Raw genomic sequence first — 16,620 nt, 5'->3', positions numbered from 1 at the left:
AAGCTTTTGAACAGCCTTCCGCTTCCGATTATATGCCCTCCATTGACACTTTTTAGACAATACTGACAAGACTGGTGCTAGTAGGCAGATTTAGTTACCATTGGAGAGAGCGAGGCTAGCTGTTTCCAGTGTGTATGCTTCTGGTGATAGCTTCATATTTAAAGAAAGGATATGAGAGTGGTATCATTTATTTCATCTAACGCACAGCAAGAACACAAATAAGTGTATGTCCAAAGACATCAGACTATTCCTTTAAAGCAACATTAGCCGCTGCAGAGTGACAGAAAGAGATACTTTGACACCAAACCAACTAAACTGCAGTGGCAGTAGTAGCAAAAAAAAAAATCACGGCAATAGGACTTTCTTTCTGTGCCATCATAAAACAGTTCACAGAGGAGACTTCTCTTGCCATTGCTGCATGACACTGCAGCAGTATAGTGGCTGAGATGAAAAGCAGAAAACAGGATTTATCTTTTGCAAAAATTGACACTGCTACAAATAAGCAGGCAAACTAAATGCATCCTTTTATGGTTTACATGTAACATCCACAGGGATGGATGAGCTGAGACAGACTCACCACACTCAGTAAGTGGATCTTTTCCTCTCTTAAACTGTTCCTTAGTTCTGTTCTTCAGAGAGCAGAGGCAAAGAACCTGCAGGTGGTGTAACCGGTCAAGATTCAACACCTATTGAGAATATATTTGAAAGAGTCGTCAGAAAGAGACATTAAGCTTTTCTCTTGTTTTCAATCTATACTGATAATTTGGCTCAAAATGATTCTCTCTATGGGCCACCAGAAGAACTAAACACAAATGTAAACAGAAAGAATTAAATATGGTACACTTATTAACACATTATGTAAATGGTATGACACGTGCCTGCAGGTGAAGTACCCCTCTGGCTTCAGATGCACGGATGTGTGCGTATTGCTGTGAACTGTGCGCGCTCTGCTCTCGGTCGAATCACAGCCCAATGGAGACTTGAGAAAGCACCACTGTGTTTCTAAAAATCACACCGCCGCTATCGAGCAACCTTTTAGCGCTCTTTTCTCTTCCCTGCTCTCATCAACTTTACATGGTGTAGATATTTGATCATAAGGAATGGAAGTCGCTCCAACATTCCTGTTGCTGCTGTGCGGTCTGCGCGTTTCTCTGGCGGCTGATTGGGAGTTTGCGGACACTCATTTCACCTACCTCGGTGATGCCATTGACTACAAGGATCCCTGTAAAGCCGGTACAGTCCATTTGACCATTTCTACGAAAAGATCATTTGCATTTCTTTTATCTATGTGTGTTTTGCCAAAATACATAGCACAATAAAGGCCATATAATCACTGTGAACTAAGACAGTTCTAAAGTTAAATGCATCTCTTAATGAAGTAGATGTGAAGACATAAGATAAATAACTAATACTTTCACAGTCAAACCTGTATTTTCTTCACGTGTTACTTTATTTAAAGTTGTTTGGACCACTGTACTTGCCCTTCGGGATTCTGTTTCATCTCGGTTTAAAGTAAAAACAAGTGTATGGCTATCATGGTTGAGACAAATCAACTGAATTCAACACTGTCGAGTACTGTCCAAGTTAGTGATGGAAAAAGTACAACACTATGACAATACTTCATTACAAGTAAATGTCTTGTATTCTTGGTTTTACTTATGTAAAAGTACAGATGTATGAGCAGCTAATTGTTCTTAAGTATTAAAAACAAAAGTGCATACATATTAGGTGTCAGAATGGCCACTTTTGATGCTGCATTATATTATTAGATTGTTATTACTAATGCATGTAGGTGCACTCTGTTTTAATTGACGTAGAGAACATTTTAACTGTGTGGTAGTTTCATCTACAACAAAGCATCGTGTTTTACGAGCAAAATATAGATTTTTAAATTGCTATAATAACAACAGCTGTCAAATAACTGCAGTGGAGCATTTATTACTGAAATGTAGTGGAGCAGAAGTAGAATGGATGTTCTTTTGTGAAGTACAATTAAAGTTGGACTTTGGTGCGGTACTTGAGTAAATGTAAAAAATGTATCTCACATGTTTATGTAAAATAAACAACTAAAAATAATCTAGAGTTAAAAAGAAACATCCAATAAAACATAGCGTATTGATATTAAATGCAGATTTTATAGAGGACACTGCTGACATTTCAATCGTGCATCATGCATTAAATGTCAAGTCTAAACTAATTGGCATGAAGCTGCCACAGTGTCTCTCATTTAGTAAATCTGTTTGCCTTCCCCGTGTTAAAGAATATACAACTTTTCTTTTTCATAATAGAACACACCGGACAATTACTTTGGTTATTAGGGGGCCTCCAGCTGGTTGGGGTCCTTTTTTACTTGTGACTTCTGAAACTTTCAAAACACACCACTCTTCTTCCTCGAGGCAGTTGCCTGGAGACTAGAGGTCATTGAGGCTGTGCCAGCGCAGTCCTCGGCTGGATGCCGGTGAAATCCCTCTGGCTTCAGGGCATGGGGTGCACACTGCAGGGGTGACAGTCATTTACAGTCACCCTTTGCATGAGTGAATTCACTTCAAAGGCAGACACAGGGCCTGCTATGTCTTTTCATTTGGACTTTCAAAGGTTGTTACGTCCCATGGCTAAATTAGGTATTTAATGGGAACAACAACTAGTAAGCTGTTCTGCCCGACTAGTACAACATGAGATCTATGCAGGGGGTCATAATAATGGAAACATTTAATCCCCAAGAAGGAACAGAAAACATTGTCAGAATGTGTGTGTGACGTTTTGGATTTAGATTTTACATTCTGTGTCGTCTTTGACAGTTAGCAGAGCCATGCAAGCCTTATTTGGGCTTCAGAATGAGCTATTGAGATTCTAATGTCCTGTGTGTTGTAGTTTGACTTTGTATTTCAATCAGAAGTTTAAGGTTTTCACACTCACTTTTCTTTTTTTTCTTTTTTTTTACAAAACTTGGTTTTCCCCCCTCTTTTTATTGGAGCCAACATCCCCGACTTTAGTCAAATTTTCTGTCCAAGACAATCATTCTAGCTTTTGGCGTGTTTGATTTCTTATAATTGCTCTTCTTTGTCTGCCAATCTTCAGCTGCTGTGATTGAATTAACTGAAATGAACCATCTTTTTCAGCACGTTGAGTCTTCAGCCCTTTCACCTCTTTGATCCTTCAGTTTGTGCTACACTGCTATGTAACAATCAATTACAAGTTAAATTCCTGCATTCAAAATGTAATTTAAATAAAAGTACAGAAGTATTATTAGTAAAATGTGCGAATAAAAAAACTCATTATGAGAAATGACCCCTTTCAGAGATGTATATATTTTTTGTGTACTCACATTGTAAGAATACCATAACATATTTTGTTATCATCGATTCTGAGCAAATTTTAATGACAAACAGGCCAAAATTAGCTATTGATGTTTTTGATTTGTGAAGATTTGTGTCTGATACACTTGTCCTATTGTGACGTATTGGCTTGTTATTACTGGAAAATATTGATTTCAAATATGTGTAAGTGTGTGTTTCAAGTGTAAGCAGCATTTTAATGTTGTGACCTCTTTTTTTACAGTCTATGGTTGTTGAGGGGAAGCTAATTATTTATGTAACTGCTGTGTGGTTTCATGTAGAAGTGGATGTGTATTAATGTGTTCTGTGTCTATATTAGATAAACTAACTGTACAATACTTGAGTAAATGTACTTAATATCTTTCCCTTTTAGTTTTGAAAAGCCAATCAGTGGCAAATGATACAGATGAAGAGTCAAAGGGCAAAATTAGATCATGATTGTGATCATTCTGTCTACATGGCAATTAATGCTTGGCATATAACAGTACGTTAAAAGATGAAGCTTGAGGCGGAAATCATAATACTGTTAAACGTGATCAGCAACAACTCTGGGCCTCGTACAAAACACAAGAATACTATTTGGAATCTCCATGCTGCTTAGCAAACACACAAAACAAACATACAGTGACCCAGTGTTCAGAGGATAATCCCAATTGAGATGGTTGGTCGCGTGTGATTTATTTGAAAAAGACAATGAGTTTCCTCTCACCATTTTTTGCCAGGGAAAAAAATATGTTTACTCCGTATAGTAAAGCTGTTAAAAGCGGCACTACTTCACCTTACCAGACACGTTGAGGGCTTTGCTCTGATGTAGAGGACTTTGCTCCTGGGTTAGTGAGTTGCTGAGCATGAATATGGAAAAACAACTATGCAGATATCATAGGCTGTTCATATGAAGCTCCCATACTGGCTCTTAATGGTTACTTAAAGGTTCTTTGCCATTTAGATATCTAAGTGCATTCGGTATTCAGTTCGCATCTTAATTTTTTTAACTGATGCAGTAGCTGGACAGTTCTCCAATATGTTTTAGTTTGTGTGCTCTGGAGTTGTGTTTACTGATCAAACAGACATATGGGGCCCGTTCAGACCTCTTTTCAGGACAGAGATTTGCACTACAGACAAAATAAATCATGCATTGAGTTTTGGGCTGCTGTTTGCAGGAAAATAAAAACTAAAAGTCTGGGATAAAGTTTATAAATCTGTTAAAACTGGTTCTGTCTGTGGGGAGCAAATCATTGAACCCACTGCTCAAACAGCATACTGCGTGTAGCGAGTGATTTGCTAACATTGACACTCGTAAAAACTACTGAAACACCGGCCCGCTGTAGGGTGTCCGGTAAGAACTGAAACCAGAGATATCTGACTTTGAGATCCAGGAAGATTTATTTATGACTTGAACATAAAGTTAACTATGAAGCGTTGGATGTGGTTCTGAAATTTAAGCAAATATTAATACACATTAGTAAGAATCTTACTTACTATAAACATTATTTACCAGACTAAATGTTATAGTCTCCAGCATCTAACAAGAAACAATACTAAGAATTGCGTTCATTTTAAAGTAATAATTAACATAAATGTGATATATATCTCAGTTACACAAACTGAGAATAAGCCAGAGGAAACAGTGTAATACACATATACCTTACACCTTTAAAGAACATTTTAATTTATTGTTTTATTTAACATAACATTATTTCATCTTTATGTATTGTTTATCTGTGTGTTCTTTGGTTTGCCCCAGCTGCCTTTTTGGGAGATATTGCCCTTGATGAAGATGACCTCCGCATGTTCAAAGAAGTCCAGCACACTGTCCAGACCAACCACACAGACTCAGGTATCAAAGCAGGATTACATTTGGTAATCTATGAATAATTCTGACTGACTGTATAGTTAGTTCAAATAAAGGGATTATGATCAATGCAGATGTTTCACAGTTAACAGTTCCAGTGTCAGTAGGAGTAATAGAGCTGCAGACAGAAAGAGTCTCCATCGTCGAAGGAGAGCAGCCACCTCCAGACCTGAGCGAGTGTGGCCAGATGGCATCATCCCGTATTTGATCAGTGGGAACTTCACTGGTGAGTTCTGAATTAAGACATTCGATTATTCATATATTATCAGATTCGAGTCTGCTATATACAGCCAGCATGTGTCCATTGCCTTGCCTGGGTTTGACATGCTGAAGCTGTCAAACTCTAATTCCCATCAGGCAGTCAGAGAGCCATTTTCCGACAGGCGATGCGTCACTGGGAGAAACACACTTGCGTAACATTCACTGAGAGGACGACTGAAGAAAGCTACATCGTTTTCACCTACCGACCTTGTGGGTGAGGGTGCTCATTAACCTTTTTTAAATAATTGATTTGGTTTGTTTCATTTAATGCCTCTGCTTGTCAGTGTCCTCACTCACATCACAGACAACCATACTGTTGTGTTTTAGAAATGTTGATTGATATTGTTTCTACTGTGCAAGATGTCTATTGAATTCTTGTCATTTTTATATGATGTGAAAGTCACAGAGTGTTTTATCTTCCTTCAGCTCATTGTTTTGTCTAGCTGGCCCAATCGGGCGTTTTTTCTGTGTCGTTCACTCTCACTGTTCCCATCACGTTATTTTTAACCGCAGCAGGTAACTGTTTTTATTGAAAAAAAGCTCTAAAGAAAAAATATATATACACACATGCCCAGCACCCAACGAGAGACCAAGTTGTCATTTAGCTGGTGAACATAGTGGAGCATTTAGCTGCTAAATAGCCCAACATTTCCCTCAGGAGTTGGAGAGCCAAACAGAGCTAAAAGAAAAGTGAACATTGAACTCATTTGCAATTTGTCGGGTGGCCGGAAACACATCTCCGAACAAATGCTAAGGTTGCTCCGTGTCCGCTAGTGTGTGTGTGTAATGCGTAAAAAGAAACTGTTTCATAACATGTTCATGCAAACATTAGATCTGTATGTGACAGATTACAAAACGTAAGTATGAAGAGTCGGATAATTAACTGTTGAAGTATCCAGAAAAAAATGGAAGGCAATGGCTGCCAGGGGTTGTAGAAAAATGACATCAAAGAACCTAAAATTGTTAAACCTGCATTCGCCAAAATGCAGGTGTTTGAAATAGCAAACACATGGTTGTATTGTCCTTTGATATTCACAGGCAGCAAAGAATCAGTGTTAGTTCTGTCAGTGCTCCAGAATGTGGAGCTAAACAATGTCATCCCCCTGCAGGTGTTGCTCCTACGTGGGGAGGAGAGGTGGTGGCCCTCAGGCCATCTCTATAGGGAAGAACTGTGATAAGTTTGGCATTGTGGTGCATGAACTCGGACACGTGATCGGCTTCTGGCACGAACACACACGTCCAGACCGTGATGAGCATGTAAGCATCATCAGGGACAACATCCAACCAGGTACTGTTACTGTGTTGAAATGAAAAAAAAATGAAAAAATGTGTGTGCTCACTAACCCTCCAGATGTTTCTCCTTGCATTCCGTCCACTGATTATCTGTAAATGAACAGGACAGGAGTATAACTTCCTGAAGATGGAGCCAGGCGAGGTCGACTCACTTGGGGAGGTATACGACTTCGGCAGCATCATGCATTATGCAAGGAATACATTTTCCAGGTCGGCATTGTGATCCTTCTTATGTTTTTCTTTCCTAAAGTTTTGTGTTAAAGTGAACGCAAGGATCACTTTCATTTCCAGCTCCACAGGGGCAATTCTTGGCTCAAGAGCCTAACTGTTGAGCATTTGGTGATTCACTCTGTCCAGCCTGCCTGTATATTTTAACTGGCAACATGCAGTGCACCAGCCTGCTCCTTAGGGCTGTAATCGGCCGTCGGGCAGTCTGGTGAGGTCGGTGACTGAAGTCTGTTTGGTGTGTTCCGTGGGACCGGAGGGGCTGTCGGCCTTCATGTTGCCCGACCTGACATGCTCGGTCAGAAGGCGGGCGCTGCCAGCAGTCGGACTCAAATGACCAATCTGATTGGTGGAGTGCAAACTTGGAAACAAGGAGCGGGATGAACGTGACAAGAGTCTCTCAATATCTAACGAAAATCTTTTAAACTGACGATTGTTGATCTAAAATGAAGACAGATTCACCAACAACATGGCCTTTTTCTCTAAATATAGTAAAATATGAGACTGTATTTTGAACAAGCCGCCATGACAGTCTGGCTTTGAATTTTCGGAGAAGCCAGATCCGCGTGACATATTCTTCCAGTCAGCTGCTGGTTTTCAATTTTGGGCGACAATACCAAGGGGGTAATGCAGCGCCCACAAAACGTAGCTCTTTTAGCGCCAGTTTAATGGTGTAAAGCACTCACCCGCCGTTAGCATTCCATTGACTGCCATGTAAACTAGCATGCTAGTTAACATTTTTTGTCTCAGTGCACGCATTGTTTTTTAGTCTTGTGCAACACCGACAGCGCTGCCGCAAGTTAGCTTAGCGTAATGGATGGAATCCTATGTTGCCAGTTAGCATGTTGTGAATAAAAGTGAGCCAAAAAAACAAAAACAAAAAAAAATTACTTCTTGTGTCCTGCATATTCACATTGTGTACAAATAGCAATGCAGATTAAGACTAAATGATTTTATAGGCAGACATTGACTTGGGACAATATTGGGTGGAAGCACAGCTGAAGCACTGCTATATGGGCGTAGAGATCAGCCCTATTTCAACAAATGGTGGTGTATTCCTGGAACCATGCAATCATCACTACAACTGTACCTTACTTGTGATAATCAGTGATTAAACTCCATTTAGAGTTTGAAATGACTACATATTTCCCTGATAAGAGTTACTGTAATTGCACAAAATTTAATACAGGGTTTATGGTCATTCGACCTCCCTAACTGCCCTTTAGTATCATGCTGCATTATAAGCTGATCTACTACACTGACCTGGTGTTTGTTCCTTCATTCAGCTTTGCTAAACAAGCTCCATAGGAAACCTCAAGGGATTTGATCCTTTATTGTCACAGAAATGGTTTCACACTAGTCTCCTTTTCCTTTCTGTCTCGTGCATGTTGTTGCCCCGTTGCTTTTCTCTGTGCTTTGGTTTTTTACCTCCATCGCCGTTTGCTTGTCTGGGTCATGGAGGCGAGCCAAGCTAAATAAAGGCCTGGCAGTTCAGGCTTTGTTGAACAATTTGGACTGGAGTGGCCATTTTCTCTGGCATTCAGGAGCGGGCTCCACTGAGCCGGCTGGCACAGTCGAAAGGCCCCATTCAGAGTGCTCTGTTTGCACATGCCTGTCATTCATGGGTGCATCACCATGGGAACTGTGCAAGGGTTAGCTCCAAATCTAGTAAGAGATTATCAGAATCAATAAAGTATCAAGGTGTTAAACAGGAGACGGATCTTAAAAAGAAAAAATCTGTCTCTACCTGAACCTTTGAAAAACAAAGTGAACAGCTCAAGTTTGTGATTCATCTGAAACAGGGGCATCTTCTTAGACACAATCTTGCCCCGTTATGATGTCAATGGAATCAGGCCACCTATTGGACAGAGGACCAGGCTGAGCAAAGGGGACATTGCACAAGCCCGAAAACTCTACAAGTGTGCAAGTAAGCTGCAATAATAATCATTTTAGACTATCATATTCAAAGCCAAATAGATATTACACATCATGACTGAATGTGCACTGTTCTTCATTGTGGGACTTTAATGTTAATTCTCCAAAATATCATAATATAACCACCTACGTTATGGTGTGTTGTTGTCAAAGGGTGTGGGGACAGCCTGCAGGACAGTGCTGGAAACTTCTCTTCTCCCGGTTTTCCGAACGGCTACTCAGCGTACGCTCATTGTGTCTGGATGATTTCTGTCACTCCTGGAGAGAAGGTGAGGGATGGTTAATAAGTGGAAGTATCAATTCAATAAGGGCTAGACACTTCATCAGATTAAGCAAGTTACTGACTTAAAGAATGCCCATAGTCTGCAACCCTTAATGTTAGATGCCACTAAATCTTGACTGCTTCTTTAAATCTTGATACCAATTTTTCTTGCAACATTGTGCCCTCCATGTGTGTCTCCTGTCTCATAGATTGTGTTGAATTTCACTTCCATGGACCTCTTCAGGAGTCACTTGTGTTGGTACGACCATGTGGAGGTCCGAGACGGATATTGGAGAAAAGCTTCTCTGAAAGGTCTTTAACTTCTATTTACAATAGGCTCCCTCTCTCTCCGCTGAGTATCATTTCATTGACTTGATGCAGTGTCAGAGCAACGTGAAGTATTGTTTTTTCATGTGCTTTGGCAGGCCGTTTTTGTGGAGACATGCTTCCAGATCCAATCATCTCAACCGACAGTCGACTGTGGATTGAATTCCGAAGCAGCAGCAGCTGGTTGGGCAAAGGTTTTTCAGCAGTCTATGAAGGTACAACAACAACATGTGGATTTTCATTTGCTCTTTTTACATACCACCTTCTCATGTGAACCATTTAGCATTTAGCATTTAGAGTAGGTTTTTCCAAGTTTTACATTTCCTTTGAACTGTCTCATGTAGGCAACTAAAGGTAGGAATATAGAAAGCCAATCTCTGAATGAAACAAATCACTTTTCACATCCTGTGCAGCCATTTGTGGGGGAGAGGTTAAGCGGGACAGTGGCCAGATCCAGTCCCCCAATTATCCCGATGACTACCAGTCCAACAAAGTGTGTGTATGGCGAATCACAGTGGCAGAGGGTTTCGATGTTGGCCTCTCCTTTCAGTCATTTGAGGTAAAATAACATTTATTTTGATTGTCTAAGTGTTAATTAATTCTGCATAGTGAGTAATTTCTGTCGGCGCATCCACATGATACAAGCCTTCAGTGATCTTGCACCAACTTCACCCTCCTCCATGGAGTTACTTATAACCACGGCGGACACGGAGGATTAATAAAAACATGATGGACTCTTCAAAAGAGGTAATTGTCTTTACTCGATATTCTGTGTGTCGAAAATCGCTGGACGACACTATCTTCTAAACATAGCCATACTGAGAAATACAAAGAGAGTTTTGTGGATCTGGACATCTTAATTAGCTTTGTATCAACTCAATGGCTTGAATGAAAGTCATTCATTAACATAAAAGTTACACACTCAGGCATTAAGAAAGCAAGGAAACATCTCCAAAAGAAATGGCCAAACTGGGAGAATGCTTCACAAACCACATTTTCCCTCAGGTAGTTTGGAACTTTATTTTTGTTAGCTCTTACTTCTGTGTCGATTGCCCATTCTTTGAAAGGCAAGAAGCATCATCATCTGCTGTAATTTGTCTTTGCACACCTCTCTGTCCTTGATTCCACTGCAGATTGAGAGACATGACAGCTGTGCTTATGACTATGTGGAGGTGAGGGATGGCAGCTCTGATAGCAGTCCGCTGCTCGGCCGTTTCTGCGGCTACGACAAACCTGACGACATCAAAAGTAGCTCCAACCAGCTTTGGCTGAAGTTTGTGTCGGATGGCTCGGTCAACAAAGCTGGGTTTGCGGCCAACTTTTTCAAAGGTCAGAAAGTAATTTCAGTGACAAACTGTCAGTGATTAAAAAAAACATTTGGTTTAATTTTGTCAAATATTCCATTTGCCAGAGATGGATGAGTGCTCCAGACTTGACAACGGTCACTGTGAGCAGCAATGTCTGAACACGTTGGGCAGCTACAGATGTGCTTGTGATCCCGGATATGAGCTGGCAGCTGACAGACGTAGCTGTGAGAGTGAGTGTAGAGCACCACTCCACACACTGAAAGCCTGCAACCTAACTCAACTCTACTACGCACTCTGCAAACATATACCCATATGCAACATATACCCAATACACCCTTTTGATTACTTCAAGTGAATGTATGCCATTTTGGGAAATACACTTATTCACTTTCAGGAGGAGAATACATTTAAAGGATAAATACCCCTCTAATATCTTTCTGTTATATATGAGACTACAGCCTGCAACTGGCTTAGCTTAGTTTAAAGACTGGGAACAGGGCTAAATAGCTAGCCTGGCTCTGTACAAATGTAATTAAATCTGCCTTTTTATTATCCTGTTTGCCCCTGTTTCCAGTCTTGAAATTAATCTCCCTACAGTTGTAGTTGTCCCATTTGTTAAATTGAGTTTCTACAACAACAAAATAACCTCAAACAGGCCTGAGGATGGCAGCTGGGAACTATTGACTTAGACAACATGTCAAAAATATGACTTTTATTTATATTATTATTATTTTTTTAGGTTTTTATAATGAACACAGGCCATTGTGAGAAAGAGGTCTCTTTTGCACAGCTGAGACATGAGTCCCTGGGAGTCTCTCTTGTACCACAAGAGGGCAGTATGTTGATGGTACATTACAGCACTCATTTAGTTTTTTTTTTTAAGCGCAAATAGGAATTACATTTCCCTTCACTACAATTTGGTGATTTTTTTAATTTTATAGAAGAAGAAAAAAAAAGGATTCTTCAGCTATTAATAACTATGATTTATTCCAGTACCACAAGGTCCTGTTAGAGCAATTATACTTGGTTATAAAGAAAAAAGATTTTTTTTTCTGCAGGTAAATTATTAAATAATCGAATTTATAAATTCACACAAATGGGTGTTATGTAATTCATGGTATGCAAGTGTTTCTCTCACACTTGTACCACTGTGTTTTCTCCCACCAGCAGCTGCCTGTGGCGGGTTCATCACCAAGCTCAATGGCTCCCTCACCACCCCCGGGTGGCCCAAAGAATACCCACCCAACAAGAACTGCGTGTGGCAGCTGGTGGCACCCATTCAGTTTCGCATCACTTTGGTGTTTGATGTGTTCGAGACCGAAGGAAATGATGTAAGTTAATGAAAGGCATGTAAAGCTGCTAATCTATAATATGTTATAGTCTTTCTGCTGAGATGTTTAGATACAAACAGATACAGACAAATTCCTAACTTCCTAGGCCAATTGCCGTAATTAAAATTGTCTAGTGTTTACCATCAGGTGTGTAAATATGATTATGTGGAGGTGCGCAGTGGGTTGACTTCAGACTCCGAGCTTCATGGAAAGTTCTGTGGAGCGGAGAAACCTGAGGTCATCACCTCCCGACAAAACAACATGAGGATCGAGTTCAAGTCTGACAACACCGTCTCCAAGAGGGGCTTCAAAGCTCACTTCTTCTCTGGTAAGTCAGGAAGAGTGAAGTATTCCGGAAATACTGAGGAAGTCTTACGTAACGTCCAAGACTTGCTACAGTAAGAAGGTCAAAACAATCACTCTACTCTGATAACAATGCAGGCAGCTGTCTTCAGTTACTTACACAAGAGTGGAGGCAGTGTTGTTTGACTCTTTGTGAAGCTTGGATCTAATTTAAGAATTTAAGAATTTAGTGGCATGCTTTGTGTTTAAGTCAAACAATTCGCTTAATTGCACATTCAGAATCACATTTTTCATTATTTACATTTATTCTTATTTTGGTCCAAGTCTAGTGTTTGCAATTCTTTATAATAAGTATTGTACATAATAGTTAATTGCAAAATACTTTTCAACAAACTTATATAATATTCTTATACAAATATGGAGAGTGCTTAATGCCACATCAGCTTGAATAAATATTCTGTTCTGTACACAGGAAGAACTGATTTGTTTTTACTAACAAGAGGCTCAAACCCAAGAAATGTTTTGCTGAAAGGGTAGTTTCCTACTCCAGATTTTTCTTCCTTGAGTAACACAGAAAGCCTTTGTGTTTGCACTCAGCAGCAGATCTGGGCCTAAAATGTTAACTTGAAATGTTCTGCAAGTTCTCTGCTGTCTATTGTGACATATTCACATGCTGTGCAAAGGAATTTTGCATTACACATCATTTGCATTTAAACATCTCTACAGATATAGACGAGTGCTCCAAAGAAAATGGTGGCTGCCAGCATGAATGTGTGAACACCTTCGGGAGCTACAGCTGTCAGTGCCGCAGCGGCTTCATGCTGCATGATAATAAGCATGACTGCAAGGAAGGTACTAAAGGTGTTTCTGCTCTCCCCTTATATACTGTACATTTTTGTATACATATTTTTGATATAACATTTATTTACCAAGGAGAAACTCATTAAGATTAAGAATCTCTTTTTCAAGGGTGATCTGGATATATTGGATTTAAAGGGCCCTATTTACCGATCTAACCGCATGACGCAGGTGCGTTTAGGGCGTCTCCAAATCCACTTTTGCTAGTTTGACGTTGGAAAAAAGGAGTCTGTGCGCCAGGCACATGGTTCATAAGGGTGTGTGTGTGTGTGTGTGTGTGTGTAACAAGCATAGTGTGCGCGCTGTACATGAGCCAAGGTGCATTTTACTAATGCGCTGTTCAAATAGTAATACAATTCTACACTACTGACTTTAGGTTTCAATAGCGCGACCACTTTCTGCTGCCGCAAGATAGCACTACGGCAAGGATTCACCTGAACACACCTCCTTGTAAGACCAGCACGCCTATGGGTGAAAAGATGGGCGCAAAGAGGGGCGCAAGTGCATTTGCCATTTAAACGACGTGGCCGCACTATGGGAAATTAACAACTGCGTGAATAGCAAAGACACTTGCGTCTGTGCCGGGTGCAAGACAGGGCCCAAAGGGTAATTTCACTTAAATTCCAGGAAGCCTCTGCCCTGGAAAACCAGAGTTCTTGCAAGAGCACAATTTGAAGTTGCTCAGCAAGTTACTCTGGCATCCAGTAATGCTGCTCATTAACCATACTCTTGTTGCCAAGCTGCACCAATCACATCGGTTTATCTGATATTGGCGGGCTAGAGGTGAGCTAAACCGATGACGACAGTTTAATCCACCAGTTAGCTCCGCTGGTAGCAATGTATGGGGTTCTGGATAGGTCACCCCGTGTCTTGTTGGCATTGGTCATAGTGTTATTCAATTGCAGGCAGTGAGATTTTCAAATGCTCGCTTGGTGCTGCCCCTTGACATGGCCGAATTTCATTACTCAATGCCAGACCCTTAATCTTTCAGATTTGGCTCTAGATTTCCAGGCTAGGAAGCCTTTGTAAAATGTGATTGTTTCATTATTCACCCTTTTCCACCAGTCCTTTGTGTTCATCAGCCCACCGTGACCTTGTGAGAGTCCACTTACAGATGCTGGGACCATTTAAAGTCACAAAAGGACAGACGCTGGGGCGTTCAACTTTCTTACTTTGTTTGACATATGTTATTTTAATATACATGGATTATCTAAGTGTGGATTGTTTATTGGCACTACTTCTATTATTATGCCTAATTTAAAAAAATACCCCAGAGAGCACTTGTGTTGAAGAGAAAGAAGTGATGCAGCTTTCATTGTTTTATTCTGAATTGTTATTTGCGTTGTCTTTCAGCGGGCTGTGATCATGCTGTTAACACTGTGTCAGGCACTATAAGCAGCCCCAACTGGCCTGATAAGTATCCCAGCAAGAAGGCCTGCACCTGGTCTCTGTCCACAACCCCTGGGCATCGTATCAAAATTGTATGCCAATGGATGTAGTTTTTTTTTTATTTAAACTTTAGTGCCAACTAAAGACTTGAAAAACAACTTATCGAGGTAATTCATAGATTTTTTTTAATGTCTCGCAGGTTTTCAATGAGATCGACATGGAGTCTCATCTTGAGTGCGCTTACGACCATCTGGAGATCTACGACGGGCGTGACAACCGTGCCCCAATTCTTGGACGCTTCTGTGGCACCAAAAAGCCTTCTACGGTGGTCTCCAGTGGCAACAAAATGTTCCTGCGTTTTTTCTCTGACAACTCAGTGCAAAAGAGAGGATTTGAGGCTTCATACAGAGCAGGTAGGTAAATCAACCATAACTTTTCTGCCACCAAAAAGACTGGAAAATGAGAAAAATTGCACTTTGGAGAAAGAATAGAATACCAAAAACGTGACATTTTAACTATGGCTTTGTTTTCTGCTGTGTTTTGAAAGCTGCATTTTTTTTCCTTTCTTTTACGAGTTCCTCTTTTTGACCCTCTAATTTTGTGGTTGTGAATTCCCAGAATGTGGAGGAAGCCTAAAAGCCGAGGTCAAGACAAAAGAGCTCTACTCTCATGCACAGTTTGGAGATAACAACTACCCCAGCGGCTCCGACTGTCTGTGGGTGGTTTCTGCTGAGAAGGGTTACGGAGTGGAGATCATCTTCCAAGTGTTTGAGATCGAGGAGGAAGCAGACTGCGGGTATGATTATGTGGAGCTGTATGACGGCGCTGACATCAAGTCTCCAAGGCTGGGACGATATTGTGGATCTGGGGTAAGGCTAAAAATATCAGTCTGGTGTAGTAATCACTATTTAAATGATTCTTCAAAAACCATCTCTCTTTGTCTTCTTCCTTTCCCTCAGGCCCCAGAGGAAGTTTACTCAGCCGGGGATGCCATAGTTTTAAAGTTTCACTCAGATGACAGCATCAATAAAAAAGGCTTTCATGTACGCTACACAAGCACAAAGTTCCAGGACACATTACACGCAAGCAAGTGACTCTCTGAAACTACCCTACAAACCTAAATGGAGACTTCTCCCCTAACATTTGGTCAGACACACCCATCTCCAGCCGGGGAGTGAATGCATGGATTGATACCACAAACACCAACCTGCATACTTTACATTCACATCTGTTAGACAGAGTGAAGCCAGACAAATTGTATATTTACTCTTCCTCATTATATAGATATATAGGATGAAAGGCGAAGACTAATTTGCATTGATTATTTTCAGTAAATTCAGTGACACTGCCCTTAAAGAGCTGATTACGTCATAGCACTGTGTTGAGATAAAAAATGCACTGTATATATTGTGAAACAGTTTTTTTAATCACAATATCAACTGCGTCACTTTTTCTGGGGATGAATTCTAATGAATGGAATGTACTTTGTTGTATTATATCACTGGACAAATGCACATGACAATAATAATGAGTATGTTGGACAAAAAACATCTAATGTGTTGAAAGCTCAGTTTTGTACTTTGGTGAAGTCATTGAGTTCCCATCCAGTACCTTAACATTCCCTCACAGCATATTTAGAGTGAGTATATTGAGCCTGTTCTTTGTATTCTCTTGCAACAAAAAGCAGTACAGCATCACAATGGATTTAATTAGCGCCAAATTCTTTAATTCATCCAATATTTTCCTTTTCCATCTGCTCATCAGTAAACATTTCTTATATTTACCTTAAACATTTAGATAATTAGATTTTGCTGTGCCCTCACTGATTTTATTTCTTAACTCACTCCAGTGATGTAATAGTGTACTCAGAAGGTTGTTGGCACACTGTGACATCACCGATGGGTGTGGTTACAGGTGCAACAGAACCCACATCTTATAGGGT

The 16,620-nt window shown here is 40.4% G+C and overlaps 1 protein-coding gene across 3 annotated transcripts; it reads left to right on the top strand.

Annotated features, from left to right (window-relative positions):
* Positions 1 to 431: 431 nt before the first annotated feature.
* Positions 432 to 16,223, top strand: LOC117959405 (bone morphogenetic protein 1-like). 3 transcript variants are annotated; one of them, XM_034896533.1, is made up of 20 exons: positions 432 to 585; positions 5,080 to 5,172; positions 5,273 to 5,413; positions 5,545 to 5,662; positions 6,558 to 6,736; positions 6,846 to 6,951; positions 8,769 to 8,893; positions 9,055 to 9,170; positions 9,373 to 9,475; positions 9,589 to 9,705; positions 9,904 to 10,049; positions 10,624 to 10,819; positions 10,902 to 11,027; positions 11,965 to 12,128; positions 12,276 to 12,456; positions 13,158 to 13,283; positions 14,643 to 14,770; positions 14,878 to 15,091; positions 15,297 to 15,547; positions 15,638 to 16,223. In XM_034896533.1, exons 2-20 carry the CDS (start codon positions 5,124 to 5,126, stop codon positions 15,770 to 15,772), a joined length of 2,721 nt encoding a protein of 906 aa, XP_034752424.1. In that variant the 5' UTR covers positions 432 to 585; positions 5,080 to 5,123; the 3' UTR covers positions 15,773 to 16,223. The 3 variants fall into 3 exon arrangements, with proteins under 3 accessions (XP_034752424.1, XP_034752423.1, XP_034752422.1); XM_034896532.1 differs by lacking the exon at positions 432 to 585 and adding an exon at positions 943 to 1,233 and having other exon boundaries at positions 11,968 to 12,128; XM_034896531.1 differs by lacking the exon at positions 432 to 585 and adding an exon at positions 943 to 1,233.
* The last annotated feature ends 397 nt before the right edge of the window (positions 16,224 to 16,620 follow it).

Source organism: Etheostoma cragini, chromosome 16 (assembly GCF_013103735.1).
Source record: "Etheostoma cragini isolate CJK2018 chromosome 16, CSU_Ecrag_1.0, whole genome shotgun sequence".
NCBI classification, from domain to species: domain Eukaryota; kingdom Metazoa; phylum Chordata; class Actinopteri; order Perciformes; family Percidae; genus Etheostoma; species Etheostoma cragini.
This window is presented reverse-complemented; position numbering and strand designations above follow the sequence as displayed.